This window comes from Panulirus ornatus, chromosome 10 (genome assembly GCF_036320965.1).
Source record: "Panulirus ornatus isolate Po-2019 chromosome 10, ASM3632096v1, whole genome shotgun sequence".
NCBI lineage: Eukaryota > Metazoa > Arthropoda > Malacostraca > Decapoda > Palinuridae > Panulirus > Panulirus ornatus.
This window is the reverse complement of record NC_092233.1, coordinates 55,194,913-55,214,805: the sequence shown is the minus strand read 5'-3', so window position 1 is coordinate 55,214,805 and position 19,893 is coordinate 55,194,913. Positions and strand designations below refer to the sequence as shown.

Below are 19,893 nucleotides of genomic sequence, written 5' to 3'. Positions count from 1 at the left end.
CAAAGGCAGTGACCTTTCTTTTCACTCACCCCTCGGTACATGCAGATCTTCGTCCATCCAGTGGATCGCTTCAGTTTCCATGGTTCCATCCATTGCCACGTCTACTTCCACATATCTAAAACACTCCACTTCCTCCTGACTCTGTCCAGACTCCCTCTCCAACCAACCTCTCTCTCTCTCTCTCTCTCTCTCTCTCTCTCTCTCTCTCTCTCTCTCTCTCTCTCTCTCTCTCTCTCTCTCTCTCTCTCTCTACTGTCAAACTTAATAGCCTTACTTATATATGCATTAACTCTCAATCATCTTCACTCAAATACTCTCCCCGACTCGGAAACCAGCTTCTGCAGTTTCTCACTCGAGTCTGGCATCATCAGTACTGTGTCATCAGCAAACAGAAACTGGCGCACTTCCCATGATCCAACCCCCTTGCAAACCCGCCCCCTCTCTCTAAGACCATCGCATTTACCTCAACTCGCCACCTCATCCATAGATAGAACAAATAGCCATGGTGACATCACAAACTCTTGCCACAGACCCATATTCACTTGGAATCACTCACCGTCTTCTTATCTTATTCGAATACATGCCTTAATATCAGAAATGCATCACTGCTTTTAGCAGGTTTCCTCCCACACCATATGTTCATAGCACCTTCCAAAAGCCATCTCTGTCAACCCTATCATGCGATTTCTCCAGATCTACAAATGCAACATAATAATGATTCTCTTTTTTTTCAATATTCTTCTCACAGTTTCTTCACAGCAGACACCTGATCTACACCTCCTCCACCACTCCTAAAGCTATACACTGTTCTCCTTTGCCTGATGCTCTGGACATGTTACCACCCTCACAGTCACCACTTTCACCACAACGTGCCGGGTTTACTCAACCAACTTGTACCTCTGTGCTTCGAACATTAACTTTTGTCCCCTTTGTGTTAATATTATGCGGATACATAGGCATTTCGCCAATTTTCAGGCACCTCACCTTGAGCCTTAAGTAAATTGAAAATTCCAAATATCCAATCAACAACACTGCCACCCACTTCCCTGAGATATTCACTTGCAATCCCATCCACTCCAGCTACTTTGCTAATCTTCATTTTAACGCAAGACATTCACCACCAAATCTCTTTTCACTAAACCATCTGCCCTGACTCTCCCATTTTACATACTCCAGGACCCAGACGTCTCACATCTGCTTCTCTACCATCTAACATGCTCAACAGTCCTTTGGCATACTCACTCCATCTCTTCTTCACGTTTTCTTTTCCTGTTACTATTTCCTCATGTGTTCCCGTCATTGATGCTGCTGTATCCTCTCTTGTTCACCTCACACATTACACCTCCCCCCAAATCATTTTCTCATTCTCCCTGAAGTTTGCTGGTACCACCTCAACTCACATATGTCCTTCCTTGTCAGTCCCTGCACCTTCTTCTTGACCTTCTGCCACCTCCTCCTCTTATACATCTCCCAACTCCCATACACGTAACACCCATACACTTTTCTTTCTCTGACAACTTCTTCATTCTATCATTCACTAGCTTTGTTGTTTTTTTTTCATATACCCGCATCCCACCTCCCGCACACCACAGACTTCTATTGCACATGTAAGCGCTGCTTCCCTGGATACTTCCCATTCCTAACCCATTTACTCTCATCTCTCATTCTTCAACCAGTCATCTCCTTTGCTCACACAAAGCCTATTATTCAAACTCACTCACTTTCACTAGCCTCTTTTCATCCATATCATTCTACTCTTTTCCAAAAGCCATTGTAAGCTTTCACTTTCGCCTCCACCAAGAAGTGATCAGACGTCCCAGCGACTCATATGTCCAAAAGCCTCTCTTCAGCACGCCTATCAATTAGGACATAAAAATTCCAGTACTACCTGTTACTATTAGCCTGACTCACCCACATATACTCAAGTATGTCCCTCTTTTTAAACCAAGTATTCCCGATCTTGAAAATCATTTCTAGCACAACTCACCAAGCTGTTCACAACTTCTGATTAACACTGGGGTACACATACCCCCTGTTCTAACCTCAATGCCACATCACCTAACAGTGTAATTCGATCCTTCGAATCAAAACTGCTGAAGCATCATTGAATTCCTTCCAAAGCACTTGCCTCTTTTTCTTAACCCTCTTGCTGTCTGTCGTCTTGTTGCAGGAATGGGATGATCCGCGTTTGTTCAAGTAAGATTCTCGCTTTGATGGCAATTGCAGGATTTTTAACTTGCAAATATTGTTTATTAGAATGCCTTTCTCTTATTTTGCTCATGTGAATTATATCTTGTTTTAATCGTAATTTTTTTTATGTATCAATGATTAATTGCCGCGTCTTTAAAGAGCAGTCTCTGAAATGAAATTTGTAGGTAAATCAGTGAAAAGATTGTATGTGCTCACTGTGAACATTCGTTGTAAGTGTTCGCCTTTTATAAGAATAGTGCTTACTGAAAGTGTTCGCTGGAAATGCTGGAACGCTCTACCTGAAAGTGATCGCTTCATATGGTCGCTAGTGCACACTGAGAATATTCCCTGTGAGTGATTACATGTGTCCATTGAAAGACTGAAAATGTTAGCAATGTTTGCATGTTTCTATTAGAATCTCGATGTGTTTGTACGTTCCCACTGAGAATATTCGTTTGCAAGGGTTCGCACGTGCCCACGGATTATGTTCGCTCAAAATGTTCGTCTATGCGTCCCAAAAATATTCGCTGGAAATGTTCGCAGACAAAACAACAACAAATTGGACAACGTGAGGTTACCTTATGGTGTGGAGTAGCATTTACACATAACCTAAGTTATAAGGCATAATCAGAGGAAGTGGTATTCAGAGGAAGTGGTATATCTTGCAGTAGTGGTCAAGAACTCAAAAATCCCTTCGCATTCGCCGACAAGAAAAGACGAACTTAGTGATATTGCGTAAGGTACATAGGTAGAACAAACAATTTCTCTCAGATGATATGAAAGAACTTCATATAAGCATGTAAGGAGAGTAAAGCAGCCACAAAGCAGGTGATATAGACCGTAGCGTATTCAAGGAGGAACAACAGACTAATAGGAAGAGCATATTATTAAGATAGTGCCAAGTGCTATACTGTCTAGTTTTGGCCTGTTATGCCAGGCCTTATTTTAGTTTTATTTAAATTACAGCACAAACTCCCCCTTCTGCTGATGCCTCATATATGAATACCTATATTCTACATGTCTCCATTGCTTCCAAAGAAAGGGAATAGAGTTTCATTTTGATGTTTATTGAATAATGTGTACCTTTGCATTGCGTATTTGTTCAGGAGACTTGTGGCATTGCTCTTGAATCAATGAAGTGACTAACATACTTTCTCCAAAACTCCTCTGATGTTGTTGATACCTGCATGACAACAGGAAAGTGTATTACCATCACACACAACACAAACATATCGCCTGTCACTCCCTAACATTTGTCGGTGGTTCACTGACGCAAGTTGGCAGATTATTTCTTGATGTACATCAGTATCTCACTCCCTGACACATAACGATACAAGGCTGATATTATTTGCTCCTCCGTAGGTATCAAAGTTATCTGTTTGCTTTGTTATTTCAAAACAGCTTTGAAAGAACCCAGTGGTCTGCTGCTGACTTTCTGAAACTGAAACATGTCAGATGTAACTCCATGAATTTATTTTTGATCTGATCCTCTGGATAATTAATGTATTAATCAGAAACTGTACCATTAGTATGTTAGCATTAGTCTGTTATTTGTTTTACTTTTTTTAGAATTTGGTATTTGATTTGCCTTTATGTCGTTCATGAACTGGAACTTTTTTCACTCACATTTATTGTAATGATGTATATGATATACTATGATTCCCTTCACCTGTATGCACTATCTGCTCATGTAAACATATCCTTCATCGCATGAGATGTCATATCTTCATCAAACTGTGAATTAAGTAAACAAATTGAAGCGTCTTAGTGGGTAGGCATATTTTGACTCTGGTGTGGGTATAGCACTCTACTGACTAGCTTTGAACAAAATTAAGATGGCCTGAGGTCCACACGGACCAGGATTGATGTATTCATTTGTATGTAGCCTGTTTTAATGAGGGCTTCTTATAAGGTCTCTTATAAGGATTAACCAGATGTTAAAGATGTGTCCGGTGGTAGATTTGTATGTCAGCTGGATGATGGATTTCCCAAATGGTTGAAAACAAAGTGACTGTAAATAGTGAACCATTTTACCGAAAAGAATTAACTAATGTAATATCTCAGGGATTAATAAATAGATAAATAAATATCTCAGGGATCTGTTCTTGATATTATATCGTTTATGTTTCTTATTTATGATATACCAGAATCTCTTAAACTCTTGGTAATCTTTTCCTATTCGTAGACAGTACAAAGATTTTCAGACGCATGCTTGAATTTTTGTTTATTGAATGCATCACAGCCCATGATTAAATTTTTTGTTTTAACTGTCCTTTACAGACAAGTAAACAAGAAAGAGATGGGGAAAAAGAGAATCAAAACCGATAAGAGCAAAGGTAAAGAAGGAGGGAAACGTGATGCACTGCTATCTACACCCGTTGCATCCTCACAGGAATTTGAGGGCTTGGTTGGTTTTGAGGAAATATCTTCATGTACGATAATAAAGCTTTCCAAGAATGGCAAAGTGAAAAGGGAAATTTGGGAAGGTGGTAAGATTAAAAAGGTAAGTCATATGAACTGCTTATCTCATTACTAGGGTATTTTCATTAACCAGTTTCAACAATTTCACCAAAAAAGAAAATTAAAAGACCTATCACACATGGGGAAACATTGTTTATGATATAGCCTCTCAGCTGTATATGATTTTCATTGTTTCAGATTCTTTTTGCAGGAAGTCATTTACAAAAGTGAGTGAATGTGTTGGAAATGGAATGCATGAGGACAAAATGTGGTGTGAGTCAGGCTGATTGTGTAAAGAATGACGCCATAAGAGTGAGGTGATTGAGAAAGCTGACCAGGGTGTGCTGGAATGGTTTGTAAACGCGAGGAGGATTTGTGAAGACTGACTAAATGGATCTGTCTCAAAAGTGGAGGGAGCGTGGGGTAGGGGGAGCCTGAGATAGATCTGGTATGTTATAGTAAAGGAAGCTTTAAGGTACTGGAGCTTGAACATTCAAGAGGGTAGGAGACATTTGTAGGCTTGAATGAATTGGATCAACATGGTATAAGGGGGATCATCATGCTGTTAGAGTTGAACCAGGCATATGAAGTGATCTCAGAAGACCATGGAAAAGTTTATAGGCATGATTATGGATGGGTGGTTCTGGTTTCAGTGTATAATTCATGATGGGGAATGAATGTGTATAATTGAGGTTGTTTTCTGTTTGTTCTTCATGTTCTCTTGTTAAAGTATTAAAAGGCTCTAAGATAATCACTGTCACTCCATATTATTTTGCTATGTTAATGATTTTACTACTGCCAGGAAATAAACGAAGAATGGCACATCTATATATATATATACTTATATATTTTTTTTTCATACTATTCGCCATTTCCCACATTAGCAAGGTAGCGTTAGGAACAGAGGACTAAGCCTTTGAGGGAATATCTTCACTTGGTCCCCTTCTCTGCTCCTTCTTTTGGAAAATTAAAAATGAGAGGGGAGGATTTCCAGCCCCCCGCTCCCTCCCCTTTTAGTTGCTTTCTGTGACACACAGGGAATATGTGGGAAGCGTTCTTTCTCCCGTATCCACAGAGATGATATGTTTATATACATATGTAGGATTAATGAGCCTCTCATGATGGCTAAGCTCATGATATGTAACTTTAGATGATCATTGCTGAAGTGTTGGGCTTATTGCCATTGCATGCTCCCTAGCTGGACTGGAAGTTATATGCCATCTGTCATAGAAGCATTACATATGTTGATATCTGCTAATTAGTGTTATGGGGATTATAAACATGATGCTCGGGGGTATTCCTCGTAGCACAAAGGGAGTCTGGGCATACTTTTCAGTGATGGCATGGGTCAGCAATCTTATTAAAGACCACTGTTGGTGGAATGATCTCACAGGTTATGACTAGCATTCCATCCAATATTTTGAAGTAACTGTTAATCAAAAGCATAACCTGTATAGTTTTTTACTTCAAACCAGATTGTTTTAGTTATTGATCATACCAGACTTGCATACTTTGATTTACTCCTGCTTAAAATCACCACCTGATATGATTGTAGATTCTTCATTTTAAATTTCCTGTTTGAAAAGAAGTATCGATGGAAGAGGAAATTTGTCAATACTTGAACTTTGATTTGAAAGCGTAACGTCCACTTATTAACTATAAGTATTAAGGTATTTGACAAAATAAACTAGCTCCAAAGTAATCGCTGATGTATTTTTGTATAATTATATTGTCATGATATTTGTTTCATGTTATTCCATATATCAACGTATGGTTTACTAATGAATGTTGTCATTCACTCCCAAGTACTTCTACTATGATGATATCCTAGATCCTACTCTTACTCCTTACAGATGTCCTACTTTACGTAGGGCAGCCTAACTACCTTAACTCTAAAATCCTCTCCACAAGATTTCTCCTTCTAGATCAGTTTTTCCAGTCTGTCTCTAGAAATTCTATCTCTTAATCAAAGCTGCTTTTCGTTAGGGTTGTAGTCAGATTTCATGCCTTAATTCCTGTGCTAAGACTTGACTGTTAAGTGTTGTATTCATTCATGTAGAGGCTATTCTGCCCTTTGCTTTAGCTCTGTTTTTCTCTCTGGGATGTACTTGAGATGTTTACTTAGCCGAGTTTGGTTTGAGAAAGGTCCCTAACATGATAGATTTTTTTAGTCTTGTTGTAGAGATAATTTATCCTTTTCTTTGTAAACATTTATGTAGATGAAATTTTACGAATATACGAAGAGGAGAGGTTGTATGCACTGTTCCTGGAATGTATTTAGTGAAAGGCATTGCTGAGATCAGTCCAAGTTAAGTTAACATTTAAGGTACTTCCCTGTATGTTTGTATGTCTGTATCTGATAATTGAAGCCATTATCCATGTACAAAGGTATTTTTGTGACCACCAAAAGAAAGACAAAGGACACTTGCCAGAATTTTCTGTAACCCAAACAGCCCCCTCCCCCACACATCTGGGATTAACAGTGCCCTTTTCTCACATTTTCCCTGTCTTATTTACCATCTTTACATTGTATTTTTTGTTGAGAAAAGTGCTCCCAGTGATTGAGAAAAATGTTCCCAATGAATATAGATTTAATGCATAAAAACTGCTTCAAAATAGTTTGTATTTTGCTTTGGTTTGAATCAACTTAGGTTTGAAAACCTATGATGAACTTTGATAAAGTGTGATTTGGCTACTTGTGCTTTGAGGAAGTTTATTGTAGTCATCCCTGCTTTTGTAGGTAATGTAGACATTCATTGCAGCCCAGTTTTGGTATGATTTGCCATAATTTTTTTTTACTGAATCTGCCAAAGCCTGCCACTCAACACAAGGGAGATGTTGGGTTACTTTTTGTGGGAAAGCTATTTGTGAGGCTTAAAAATTATTTCTTTTTCAGGTATATATAAATATTGAATAAATTCCTGAGGATAGGGGGGAAAGAATACTTCCCATGTATTCAGTGTGTTGTACAAGGTGACTAAAAGGGGAGGGAGCGGGGGACTGGAAATCCTTCCCTCTCATTTTTGATTTTCCAAAGAACGAACAGAGAAGGGGCCAAGTGAGGATATTCTCTCTATAGCTCAATCCTCTGTTCTTAACACTACCTTGCTAACACTGGAAATGGCAAATATGTTTGAAGAAAAAGCTTGGTGCATTACACATGATAGCTAGAGACTGAGTGTGAACAAATGTGACCTTTGCTGTCTTTTCCTAGCGCTACCTCGTTTGCATGTGGGGGAAGGGGGTGCCATTTCATGTGTGCCGGGCTGGCGATGGGAATGGATGAAGGCAGCAAGTATGCATATGCACATTTGTACATATTTATGTCTGTGTATGTATATGTGTGTATACATTGAAATGTATAGGTATGTATATCTGCGTGTGTAGGCATTTATGTATATACATGTGTATGTGGGTGGGTTGGGCCTTTTTTTTGTCTGTTTCCTTGCGCTACCTCACTAACACGGGAGACAGCAACTGAGTATAACAAAAAAGATGATATATATTTTCCCTGTCCCTGGGGATGGGGAGAAAGAATACTGCCCACGTATTCCCTTCTTTCTCTTTCGTTCACAACTACGACTAGGAAAGTAGTTGTAATAAGAATGAATGTCATTTGTATGAATTGCAGCAACAGTAATATCTTATAAAAAAAACATTTAAGAGCATTTTGTGAGATGCTTCATTGTGGTAAGACTACCTTCCATATGTATCCCCACATGTTAGAATATGATAAGTGGCATTTGGCTGTGCATAAGATTATATTAAGTTTAGGTACCTTCTTTTATAATCTTTATGTAATAGTGAATTTTCATTTCAGAATAAAAAGAAGAAGGTAATGAAACTTGCATCTTATCATGAATCTGAACCAGCTAGTCCTAGTGTAAGGGAAAAGAAAAGAAAAAAAAAGAAAAAGAAACCAGATTCAGGCAGTCAAGAAACAGGCCAGAGTAAAACTGAGAATTTTGCAATTGCAGAATACAAAGAAAACATTGAAGTATCAACAGAAACACAAAATATGTCTGAAGCAGTAGTTGATGAACATTTTTCAGAGCACAAGGTCTGCAGTCAAGAGGGAAAGATGAAAAAAAGAAAGAAGCAACAAACAACGGGTACACAAGCTGCTGTGACTAAAAAGACTCGTTATGACAATGCTACATATTATAGGAGAGGCCTGGTTGGGAAGAAAAAGGTTGATGTGTCTGCATGGGAAGCTCTCTTTGTCCCACATCCTGTGATGGAGGCTCTTGCAGAATTAGGATTTTCACAACCCACAGAGATTCAGGTAATAAGTACTCCTCAGAGTTTACCCTCATCCAGTAAAATGACAATTCATACAGGTTATTTTTATGTCAGTATCCCTGACATATGATTTTGCTAGTGCCATTTCAGTTACTTAGACCTTAGATTCATCTTTCTTGAGTTTAACAGTGAGCTTTTGGTTTGATGTAAGAAATATAATAGGAATTTCCGCATCTATACATTTGTTTTAACTGGATTTAAAAACATCATGTGGCAGCAATCTTATCAGCCAGTCACGCAACTGTTACAGCTGAAAGCATGTTATGCTTGCTCATTCAGGAAATAATACTGTGTACTACATGTTTACTATGTGTGAGATACTAGATATCATTACTGTCCACCAGAGATTGTTGAGAAATTTGTGTTTGCCACTCTACATGTATAAATACAACAGTGATAAGCAGTGAGAAACAGTTTATAAATATATGATGATAAATAGATGAAAATGCCAGAAAGTATGGAAACAAGAATAGGAATGATACAACTATTAAGAGATCACATCTACATGACATGGTAGTAAAAAGACATACATTATATGCTTTATTGATTAAACATTCATGTCTCCCTACCATTCCCTTAAGATGGCAGTCATTGAAGAAGAGATCTTCATGGACAGTCTCTTAAACAGGTTTAGACAGATATTATGTTTGTTTTTTTGTCAAACCACAGGTTTAAAGCTTGTGCATGCAACCAATTCTTTGACTATCAAGACATGTAGGGATGATCTGTTTATAGCTGTTGTTTTTTTGTCAAACCACAAGTTTAAAGCTTGTGCATGCAACCAATTCTTTGACTATCAAGACATGTAGGGATGATCTGTTTATAGCTGTTTTATCCCTTTTCTTGTTTGCATACTTTTTGACACTTCTATCCATCCTGTTTTATCCCAATTCTTATTTGCATACTTTTTGACACTTCTCTCCATACATCACTTTATATTCATGAAGTATATTATTTGTAAAACTGTGTCAGGGAGTCCTAATTGATTTTTGAATTATTTCAGAGACTTGTCCTTCCTGCTGCCATTAAAGGTCGTATGGATATCATTGGAGCTGCTGAAACTGGGAGTGGAAAAACTCTTGCATTTGGAATTCCTATCATTCATGGCATTCTTCATGATAAGCAGTTTGAAGCAGAGCACTATTTAGAAAATGTTGAGGATAGTGGTGTGGAAAATAGTGATCTTGATGAAGAGGAAGAATTTCATAGTGATGAAGAGAATTCCCTTGAAGAGCAAAGCAAAATTGAGGAGATTAATGATGAGAGTTATGAGGCTATTGTGTCTCAGGAGAATTTAGAAGTAAATGAAAATTGCGAAGATGTTATTAATAGTGACACCTCTGAGGATGGTGAAAAAGCACATCAAGATTTTGAAGAAAATCTAGGTTGTGTAAAAGTTATTAATGATATTGATTTTGATTTTCTGGAAGAGGGAAAAGACACTAGAAAGGATGAAAGATGCAAGAAGAAGCTCAGGGCATTGATCATAACACCAACTCGTGAACTTGCTATTCAGGTAATCGATTTTAGATATATTTTGATGAATTACTTTCACTATTGTAAGTTTGTTCTTAATTTTTTATCAAGGTTTTCATAATAGGAGAGCTCTAACAGGATTTAGATTGTTCAAAATTGATTTACTATAACTTTATGCCCTGCCATGTGTAGCTACAGTCTTTTATTATTTACAGTCTTTTATTATATAATGAATATAAGTAAATGAATGATTATTATTATCATTATTATTATTATGCTTAATCACTGTTTCCCTCTTCAGCAAGGTAGTGCCAGGAAATATTATTGAATACTGAGGAAATGCATTCTCTATATAAATTATTATTTTGGTATTGCAGCTAACCACTGATTCTTGTAAACCATTATACTGTCACTTGACTCTTCCACTATATGTTAAATACATTAGATAGGAATAAACAAATACAAGCAGTTATGTAAGAAGGTAGAAGTTTAGAGAAAAGTAATAGTGCCCATGTATCCACTGAATGTCAAGGAGGAATGGGAGTTGGGGGCTGGAAATCCTACCCTCCTGTGTTACTCTCCAAAAGAAGTAATATAGGAAGGAGCCAAGTGTGGATTTTTCCGTTAAGGCTCAATTATTTCCTCTTGACACTACTTTGTTCATGCAGAAACAAAAGGAAGGGGACCTGCAACAATTTTAAGAAAACAGATTAACAGTGTCTTTGCTGGTTGTTTAGCCTTATAAATCAGTTTACTCATTATTTGTGATCCGTGCTTCCATGAGGTTACAGTGCAAGTGAAAAGTCATCTTTGGCAAGGCTAAATCATCAAGAGTATGATCTTGTCAAAGAACCTCTAATACCAAAGCAGTGCATTAGTTCCCAGATAATGGAAGTGGCATAGCATTATAGCTGCAGGAGCTCCTGGAAAAGGGGTCCTGGAATAAATCTGTGACCCTTTCAAAGGATATGTAAGGCAATTATGAATAAATGAATAACTAGTTGAATCGACATTGCCAGGTTCCACCTGCTTGTGGTTATGCAACTAGAGAAAAATCACTTTCAAGAAGGCTGTATCGTCATCACTTGACATTAGGGAGTAGTCTCATTGAAGAACACATTCCAAAAGAGTCCATCATTTTTCTGATGGTAGTTGTAGTGCAGCCGTTGAGTTGCAGAGGCTCCTGGAAATAGGATCCTGGGGCAGATGTAGATAAGTAGGTAGATAAATTTCATCAGTCATAATTAAGAAGCAGTTTATCTGTGGAAAGCCATTGTTTACTTAACATGGTGATTGTGACTTGAAAATAGGCATGCATGAGCTGGGAGGTTGTATACTCTTTACGCATCTCAGGTAAACAGAGAGGTAGCTAAAGGTAGTTGATAGTTATAGAGAAAAGAATGTGACAAATTTGAATTCATATGCATTACATGCGTAAAGGCAGAGGTAAAGGAATTTAAAACATTAGAAGTTTGATCATTTCTTAAACATTCAGAAGAGTGAGATAGTTTAAATTGTATTGGTGTGATGATTGTCACCATTACAGCCCTGTTTATGGATCATGTCTATAGATATGGTTGCCACAATTTTTTTTTATGTATTACTAGTCTTTGAGAGTTGGAAACAATTAATGAGGCAATTAGCCTAAATTTATTGACCAATAATTGCAAGGTAATGAACCATATTTTGCCTTGAAAGCAGGAATGGGTGATCAGTTAAATTCTTTGTGCCAACTTTCATGTTCACTAGCGGTAAGGTTAGTCCAGGAAATTTTTCTGTATTTTTCTCTTTTCTTCTTTTAAACTATTCGCCATTTCCCGTGTTAGCGAGGTAGCGTTTATATTATATATTATTATATTCCAAAAAAGGCCCAGTCCTCTGTTCTTAATGCTACCTCGCTAACGCGGGAAATGGCGAATAGTTTAAAAGAAAAGAAAAAGCTAGATAATCAATTAGTCATAGAAATTAGCACATTTACAGATGTTAGCCCAGTCAAGGTGCAGAAATTAGTTGGTCTCACTACCCAGAACTGATTTTTTCTTTTTATTTTCATACCTTTAGATGTATTATTAGGAATGATGGACTGGAAATCCTTTCCTCCTTTGTTGATATTTTCCAAAAAGAAGCAGAAGAAGAAGCTAAGCAAGGAGTCTTCCTTCAAGGCTCAGTCATCTGGTCCTGACACTGCCTCACGTACAAAGGAAATCCTGAACAAGTACAAAAAATAAAGAAATAAGATGTTTTATTGAGTGTTAATTGAGATAGATAGTATTTCACTGAGTAGATATGCTGAGCAAGAATATCTGAGAAAATTATTTCCTTTTACAGATTAATAGCCACTTAGCAGCAGTGCTTGTTCACACTGATATACGTGCAACTGTTGTGGTAGGTGGTGTGGCACCTCAGAAACAGGAACGATTGCTTCGGCATGGCCCAGAAATTGTTGTTGGGACCCCAGGCCGTCTGTGGGAGCTAATTCAGCAAGGCAATGAACACCTTGTTCAGGTTGCAGATATTCGGTGAGTTTGAAATCCATTTTGAACTAGATTAAACTTTTTTATACTTGTTCAAGATTTCCCATGTTAGTGAGGTAGTGTCATGACCAGATAACTGAACCAATACTTATGTGCAAAGAAGACTGTGAAGTATGGCTTAGAGGTCTGTTTGATATTATTTGCCATACAAAGACCCAAGATTTGATTGGTAAACACTGGGACCCCTTTACTGCTCATTCCATAAAAATGCTTTGGTCATTCATAGGTCTTGTGACTAGCTTCAACATGTGTGGTACTCATTCAATCAGAATACTTTTTATATGAATAGATTAATGGTACTTATTAGAAAAAAAAATGAGAAAAGTTAAAAGACTCTAATTTTATGTTCTTAGCTAATGCATATGCAGAATTTTCATTTTGTCTCATATGAATTAAAATTATGTAGAAATCAGCTGTTATGCATGAGATAGACTCTCCTTATCTTTTCATGTATACATGCATTTCTTTTTATTCATTGATTCAACATTAGCATTAGCAATTTCCCACATTAGCAAGGTAGTACCAAGAACAGATGGAGAAATGGCCTCTTGTACTCACAGTCATTCTTTAGCTCTCTTGTGTAATGCACTGAAACCACAGTCCTCTCTACCAACAACCAGGACCCATAGGCTTTTCCATGGTTTCCCCAGCCACTTCATATGCGTGCTTCATACTTGTTCGTCATTTTCCACATTAGCAAAGTAGACCTAGAAACGGGCAAAAATGGCATCATTTGCTTACATCCACTCTCTAGCTGTGATGTGTAATACTAATGTACATTTTTTCTTACTTTTTAGCTATTTCCTACTTAAGCAAGGGAGTGTAAGGAACAGACAGGTGGTGTTTTCATTTACTTTCATCCACTCTTATGTATAATGCACTGAAACCAGAGCCTATCATCCTAGTCAAGCCTCACAAACTATCCTATGATTTCCCATAACTGCTTCATACATCCTTATTCAACCCATTGATGGCACAGCACCTCCCCATACAATATATCGATACAATTCAGTCTGTCTGATATACACATCTCACCCTCCTGAAAATTCAGACCATGATACCGTAAAGCCTCTTTTGCACCATACTTTCATATTCTTGCTCATCCGTTCCCTTTGACTTCCTCCACTTTTCACATAGATCCTCTAAGTTTGTTTCTCTTCTCTTAATGACTCCATATGTCCTAACCATTTTAGCTTACCCTTGTCAGCTTTTTCAGTCAGACACCTCACTCTTATATTCATTTTTTACAGGTTCAACTTGCCTTACATCAAATATTGTCATCATGCATTTAGATTCCAACATAACCACCCTTTTCATTCTTTTGCATTCTATGCCCAAGTCTCACATCAGTACGACACCAATGGAACTACTTGACTATTAGATATGCCCAACCACATTTGCCCAAACAGACCATAGATTTGTCCTTCCATGTACTCCTCAGTGTAACCAGGATCTTGGCCTACTCTCCCACCCTGTGACTCACTTCAGCTTCCATTCTTTCATCCAGTCATTGCCACTCCATTTACCTAATGCATTCCTCTTCAAGTTTTACCATATTCTTTCACATTTGAACTGTTCTATCTTACCTCTCTGCTGCACTTCATTACCTTACTTTTGCTCACATTGACTCTCACCCTCCTTTCACACACTTTACCGAACTTAGACACAAGCTTCTGGAGTATGTTTCTTGTTAATCTTGCCATAGGAGCTGTGTCATCTGAAATAAGTAAACATTCCTGTTTGAAAGGATATAATGTGGGTATGGGAGCAAAGAGGTCCCAAAACCTGGAGTACGTCACAGTCCTGACACTTTTGCTCACCAATCACTCTGGCTTGGGAAGGATGCTAGACTAATGTGTTTGATTTTTTATGTGATTGAAGTCTTTGAAAGATTGATTAGGAAACAGATATTGAAACAAATGGAATTTTTTTTCATACTTATTTACCATTTCCCACATGATCGAGTTAGTGCCAGGAGCAGATGAAGAAATGCCACATTCACTCGCAACCATTCTCTGGCTAACATGTGCTGTGCACCAAAACCACAGCTCCCTGTCCACAACTAGGGCCTGCAGACCGTTCCACCACTTATTTCCAGTTCAGTCTATCCCATGCTCACCTTTCACCTTCCTTCATATTCGGACCCTGATCACTCAATTGTTTTTCATCTCATCCCTCCATCTTTACTTTGTTTCCCCCTTCTCCTTGTTCCCTCCAAATCTGACTAATATGTAGTCTCTATTAACCTTTCCTAACTCAATTTCTCCATATGTCCAAACCATTTCAGCTTTCCCTTTCATCTCCCTTAACCACACTTTTTTTTTTTCATTACCACACCTCTCCTACCCTTTCAGTAATTCCTCAATCAAACCACCTCACACCACATATTGTCTTCAGATATTTCATTTTCCATCACCACATTCTTCCACACATCTATATATATGATTTTTGGGACTGCTATGCCTTCAAACATACCCGTATTTCTGTCTTCTCAGATGACCATCTCTCTTTCCACACATTTTTTGAATGCTACAAGAACCAATGCCTCTCACCCACCCCATGACTTGCTTTCTCTTCCATGGTTCCATTTGCTGCCTTGTCCACCCCCAGGCTCGTAAATGCTTTGCTTCCCCCAATTTTTCTCCATTCAAACTCACACCTGAACTAACCAGTCTCACAACTCTGTTAAACTTAATAACCATGCTTTTATTCACATTTACTTTCAGCTTCTTCCTCTCACACACTCCTTAAAACTCAGTCACCAACTCCTGCAGTTTCTCAGCCAAATTTGCCATCAGTGCTGTATCATTGATTCCCTTTCCTGGCCCTCTCATCCCCTCCAGACTGCATACTTGCCCTTCTCTCAAAGACTCTCACATTTACCTCCCTCACCACTCATCTGTAAACAGTTAAACAGCCATGATGATATATCACACATCCCTTTCACAGACCAACCTTCACATGGAACCACTCACCTTCCTCTCTTACTGATACTCATGCCTCACACCCTTGATGAAAATTTTTTACTGCTTCCAGTAGCTTTCCTCCCACACCATATATTCTTATGACCTTCTACAAGACATCTCTATCAACCTTATCACATGCTGTCTCCAGATCCATAAATGCCACATACATATTCATTTGTTTCTTTAAGTATTTTTCACACTCATTCTTGAAAGCAAACACCAGATCCACACATCCTTTACCTCTTCTAAAACCACACTGATCCTCCCCAGTCTGATGTTCTGTACATTCCTTTGCTCTCTCAGTCACCACTCTCCCATACAACTTACTAGGAGCACTCAGCAAATTTAAACCTCTATAATTTGAACACTCAGCTTTATCCCCCTTGACTTTATACAGTGGCACTATGTATCGTTACGATCTCAACCTCCTTCAACTACATTGGGTCTCAACCTCTCCACTCATTAGCCCAGGTGTCTTTTGTAGAATATTTGTTGTGATTGATACGCTAGGCCATGTAGACGCTACTGCATGTAGGTAAAAGCTGTGAGTAACATCTCTGACAGCAATCTCAAATTTTGACTTATTACATCTCAGTAGGTAACTAGGACAAGATCACTGAAAATATATATTGAACAATCAACGAAAATATATTGAAAATAATAATATTGTACAAGTTATAATCCAGATGTGAAATACATGCTGTTGCAGACTCGACATTGAAACATTTACTCTAATTTGATCTGAAATTCACAATCTCAGCATGAATCTTGCTCTCTCCTCTGCAGATAATGTTTACACCTTTATCCTTTGATATAACCATTAATCAAGGACAGATGACAAATAACATGATCAAATCCAACCTGATTTGTACAGACTACAGGTGCACATGTTTATCCACCTAGCTTGCAAGAAAGAGAGAGTGTGAATCTATGTTCCAGCAATTTAGCTCAAGCTCCCAAAATTATTTCATTAGCATAGTAAGCACTTCTTTATACAAAAGGTAATGATTATGATTTTTACAATTCTTTAGTAATGATTTATATGATAATGTCAGTGACATGATAAAAGAATGCCAAACACTCCAGAAGGTTTACATCATTCCTAATTTATAAGAGAAAGCATAATGGCATATTTTAAAGATATAAAAAGGAAATACATAACAACTTTTGTTCCACCAATGCTCATGCACCTAACCATAATCCATAGATACGTTGAAAATCCAAACTACCAGTTAACAATGAAGTCACCCCCTCTCATAAAAGATTCAACAGCAGTACCATCAAGTCCAGCAGCCTTGTCACATATCACCTTATGTAAGACTTTCTTCATCTCTTCTGTCTTCACCAAATTACTCTCCATAACTTTCTCACTTTGTATATCACCCCGACCTAGACACCTCATGTCTGTCACCCTGTAATCAAACACATTCATGTCCTTTAGAATATTCACTCCATCTCCTCACCTCATAACTACCTTTTATCACTTTCCCATTTTCCCTTATCACTGATTTACCCATTTCACATATTATTAGTCTCCTTCCAAAAGATCTTTACTGAAACTCTCTCACCCCATCTCTCATTTGCCCTCTTTTTCAACCCTCTTACCTTCCTCTTGACCTACTGTTGCTTTCTTTAATGTGTTTCCCAATATTTTGCACTCCTTCCCTGTAAGTAATGTCCAAACACTTTCTTTTTTTTTTCACTGGCAACATTAGTTCATCCCATTATCCACTACCCATTCTAATTTACCTGCTTCCCAACTTTCTCATGCCACATGTATCTCTCACACGTATTATCACTGCTTTCCTAAATACCTCCCAGTCCTCACCCACTCCCCTAGCTTCATTTACTTATTCTCTCCAGGTATTTTTTAACATAAACCTCTTTTCCAAGCTCACTTACTTTCACCACTCTTTTCTCACCAATAATGTTTCCTCTTTTCTGAAGACCACTAAAAATCTTTACTTTCTCCTCCACAATGTAGTGATCAGACATTCCACCAGCTGCTCTCAGCACATGTACATCCAAATGTCTCTCTTTTACATACCCATCAATTATATGTAATCCAGTAATGCCTGCTGACCATCTTTCCTCCTCATGTAAGTTTACTTGTGTTTATCCCCCTTTTTATACCAGGTATTCCAAATCACCATTCCTTTTTTAACACACAAATCCACAAGCCATTCATCATTTATATTCTCTTTACTGAATACCCCGAGCCCTCTAATCATACCCTCAACTGCCACATTACTCACCTTGGTATTTAAATTTCCTATCACCAATACTCGGTCTTTTACATCAAAACTGGTGATGCACTCACTCAGCTGTTCCCAAAACACTTGCCTCCCATGATCTTTCTTCTCATGGCCACATGCTTAAGTAGTAATAATCATTAATGTCTTGCCATCCACTTTCAGTTTTACTTACACTTTCACACACTCCTACAATTTCTGCTTCAATAGTATTGGTATTCCTTTAATATCTCTTGTCATTTCACTCCTAAGACATTACCAAACCCTTTTTCTACTTACCCTTGAGCTTTGTTTTACTCAGAGCTAGAACATCCAGGTATGTTTCTTCAAAAATGCTATCTATTTTTCCTTTCTTCTCTTCTAGATTACATTCATACACATATAGACACCCCGTCCTGAGCCTTCAAGGAGGATGAGCACTCCCCACTTGGCTCCTTCTTTTGTTCTATCTTTTAGAAATTCAAGTACATAAAGGAGAGGTTGTTTCCAGCCCTTTCCGTAAAGAGTAAATTCCCTTCCCCTTTAGTTGCCTTCTATGACACACAGGGAATATGGAGGTAGAATTCTTTCTCCCTTACTGCAGGGATGAAATGAAATAAAGTAGCTATATAGATAGAAATCTGTAATTGAAGATCACCATGGATTAGTTTTTTTTTAAACTATTCGCCATTTCCCGCGTTAGCGAGGTAGCATTAAGAACAGAGGACTGGGCCTTTGAGGGAATATCCTTACCTGGCCCCCTTCTCTGTTTCTTCTTTTGGAAAATTAAAAAAAAATAATGAGAAGGGAGGATTTCCAGCCCCCCGCTCCCTCCCCTTTTAGTCGCCTTCTACGACACGCAGGGAATACGTGGGAAGTATTCTTTCTCCCCTATCCCCAGGGATAACCATGGATTAGTACCAGGTAAAATACTCAAACTCGGGTGTTAGATATTTACAGGTACGTCATACAAACTTGTAATGCAAGGAATAAGGATGGATACTGTTTTTCCTGATTTTGCATAGGCATTTCCTAGAGTTTCATAAAAAGTGTCTGAAACAGTAGAGATATAAAACATAAAAAAGAAGATTAGAAAGGTGGGTCAGTGAATTTTCCAGCATACAGAAAACTCAAAATAGTGGCAAACCAAATATAACATGATGATGTTTTATAAAGTGCATCATAGGCATTAGTTTCAACACTGTTCATGACAATATCACTCATATACAGAATGATTAGAAAGAAATTATACTTTTGTCACCAGAGTCATTAAAATGATAGGATTAGAAGAAAAGAATGTTAAGATTTCAAAATCTTCAGATACAGGTTGAGCATCCCGAATCAGAAATCCAAATTGCTCCAAAATCCAAAACTTTTTGAGTGACAACATGATGTTGTAAGTGGTAAACTCCACGCCAAAGCACATTATTTAATCATGGTATTAATGGCATTCCATATTTTTTTACCGTTAAGTACTTATATATGAATAAGTGTAAGAAAATGATTGTTTATCTGTAGCATATAAATTCAGAGTCAGGAATGAAGGAGATGCCAAACAACCACAGATTGTCCACATGGGCAGCTGAGGTTGATGGTTTATTGTTACACAAACTTTGTTTCATGTGCAAAACTATTAAGAAGATATTTTATGAATTACCTTCAGGGTATTTGTATGAGGAGTATATGAAACATAAATGGATTTTGTGTTTAGGCTTGGGTCCCATCCCCAAGATA

General features: G+C 37.9%; 1 protein-coding gene across 1 annotated transcript in view; it reads left to right on the top strand.

Annotated features, from left to right (window-relative positions):
* The first annotated feature begins 2,732 nt into the window (after positions 1-2,732).
* The window catches only part of LOC139750959 (ATP-dependent RNA helicase DDX24), a 33,524-nt gene continuing 16,363 nt past the window's right edge, over positions 2,733-19,893 (top strand). The window contains exons 1-5 of the mRNA XM_071665913.1: positions 2,733-2,930; positions 4,471-4,693; positions 8,471-8,935; positions 9,956-10,468; positions 12,757-12,947. Coding sequence (XP_071522014.1) covers positions 4,490-4,693; positions 8,471-8,935; positions 9,956-10,468; positions 12,757-12,947 — 1,373 coding nt within the window. The 5' untranslated portion in view covers positions 2,733-2,930; positions 4,471-4,489. The remainder of the gene's footprint in view (positions 2,931-4,470; positions 4,694-8,470; positions 8,936-9,955; positions 10,469-12,756; positions 12,948-19,893) is intronic.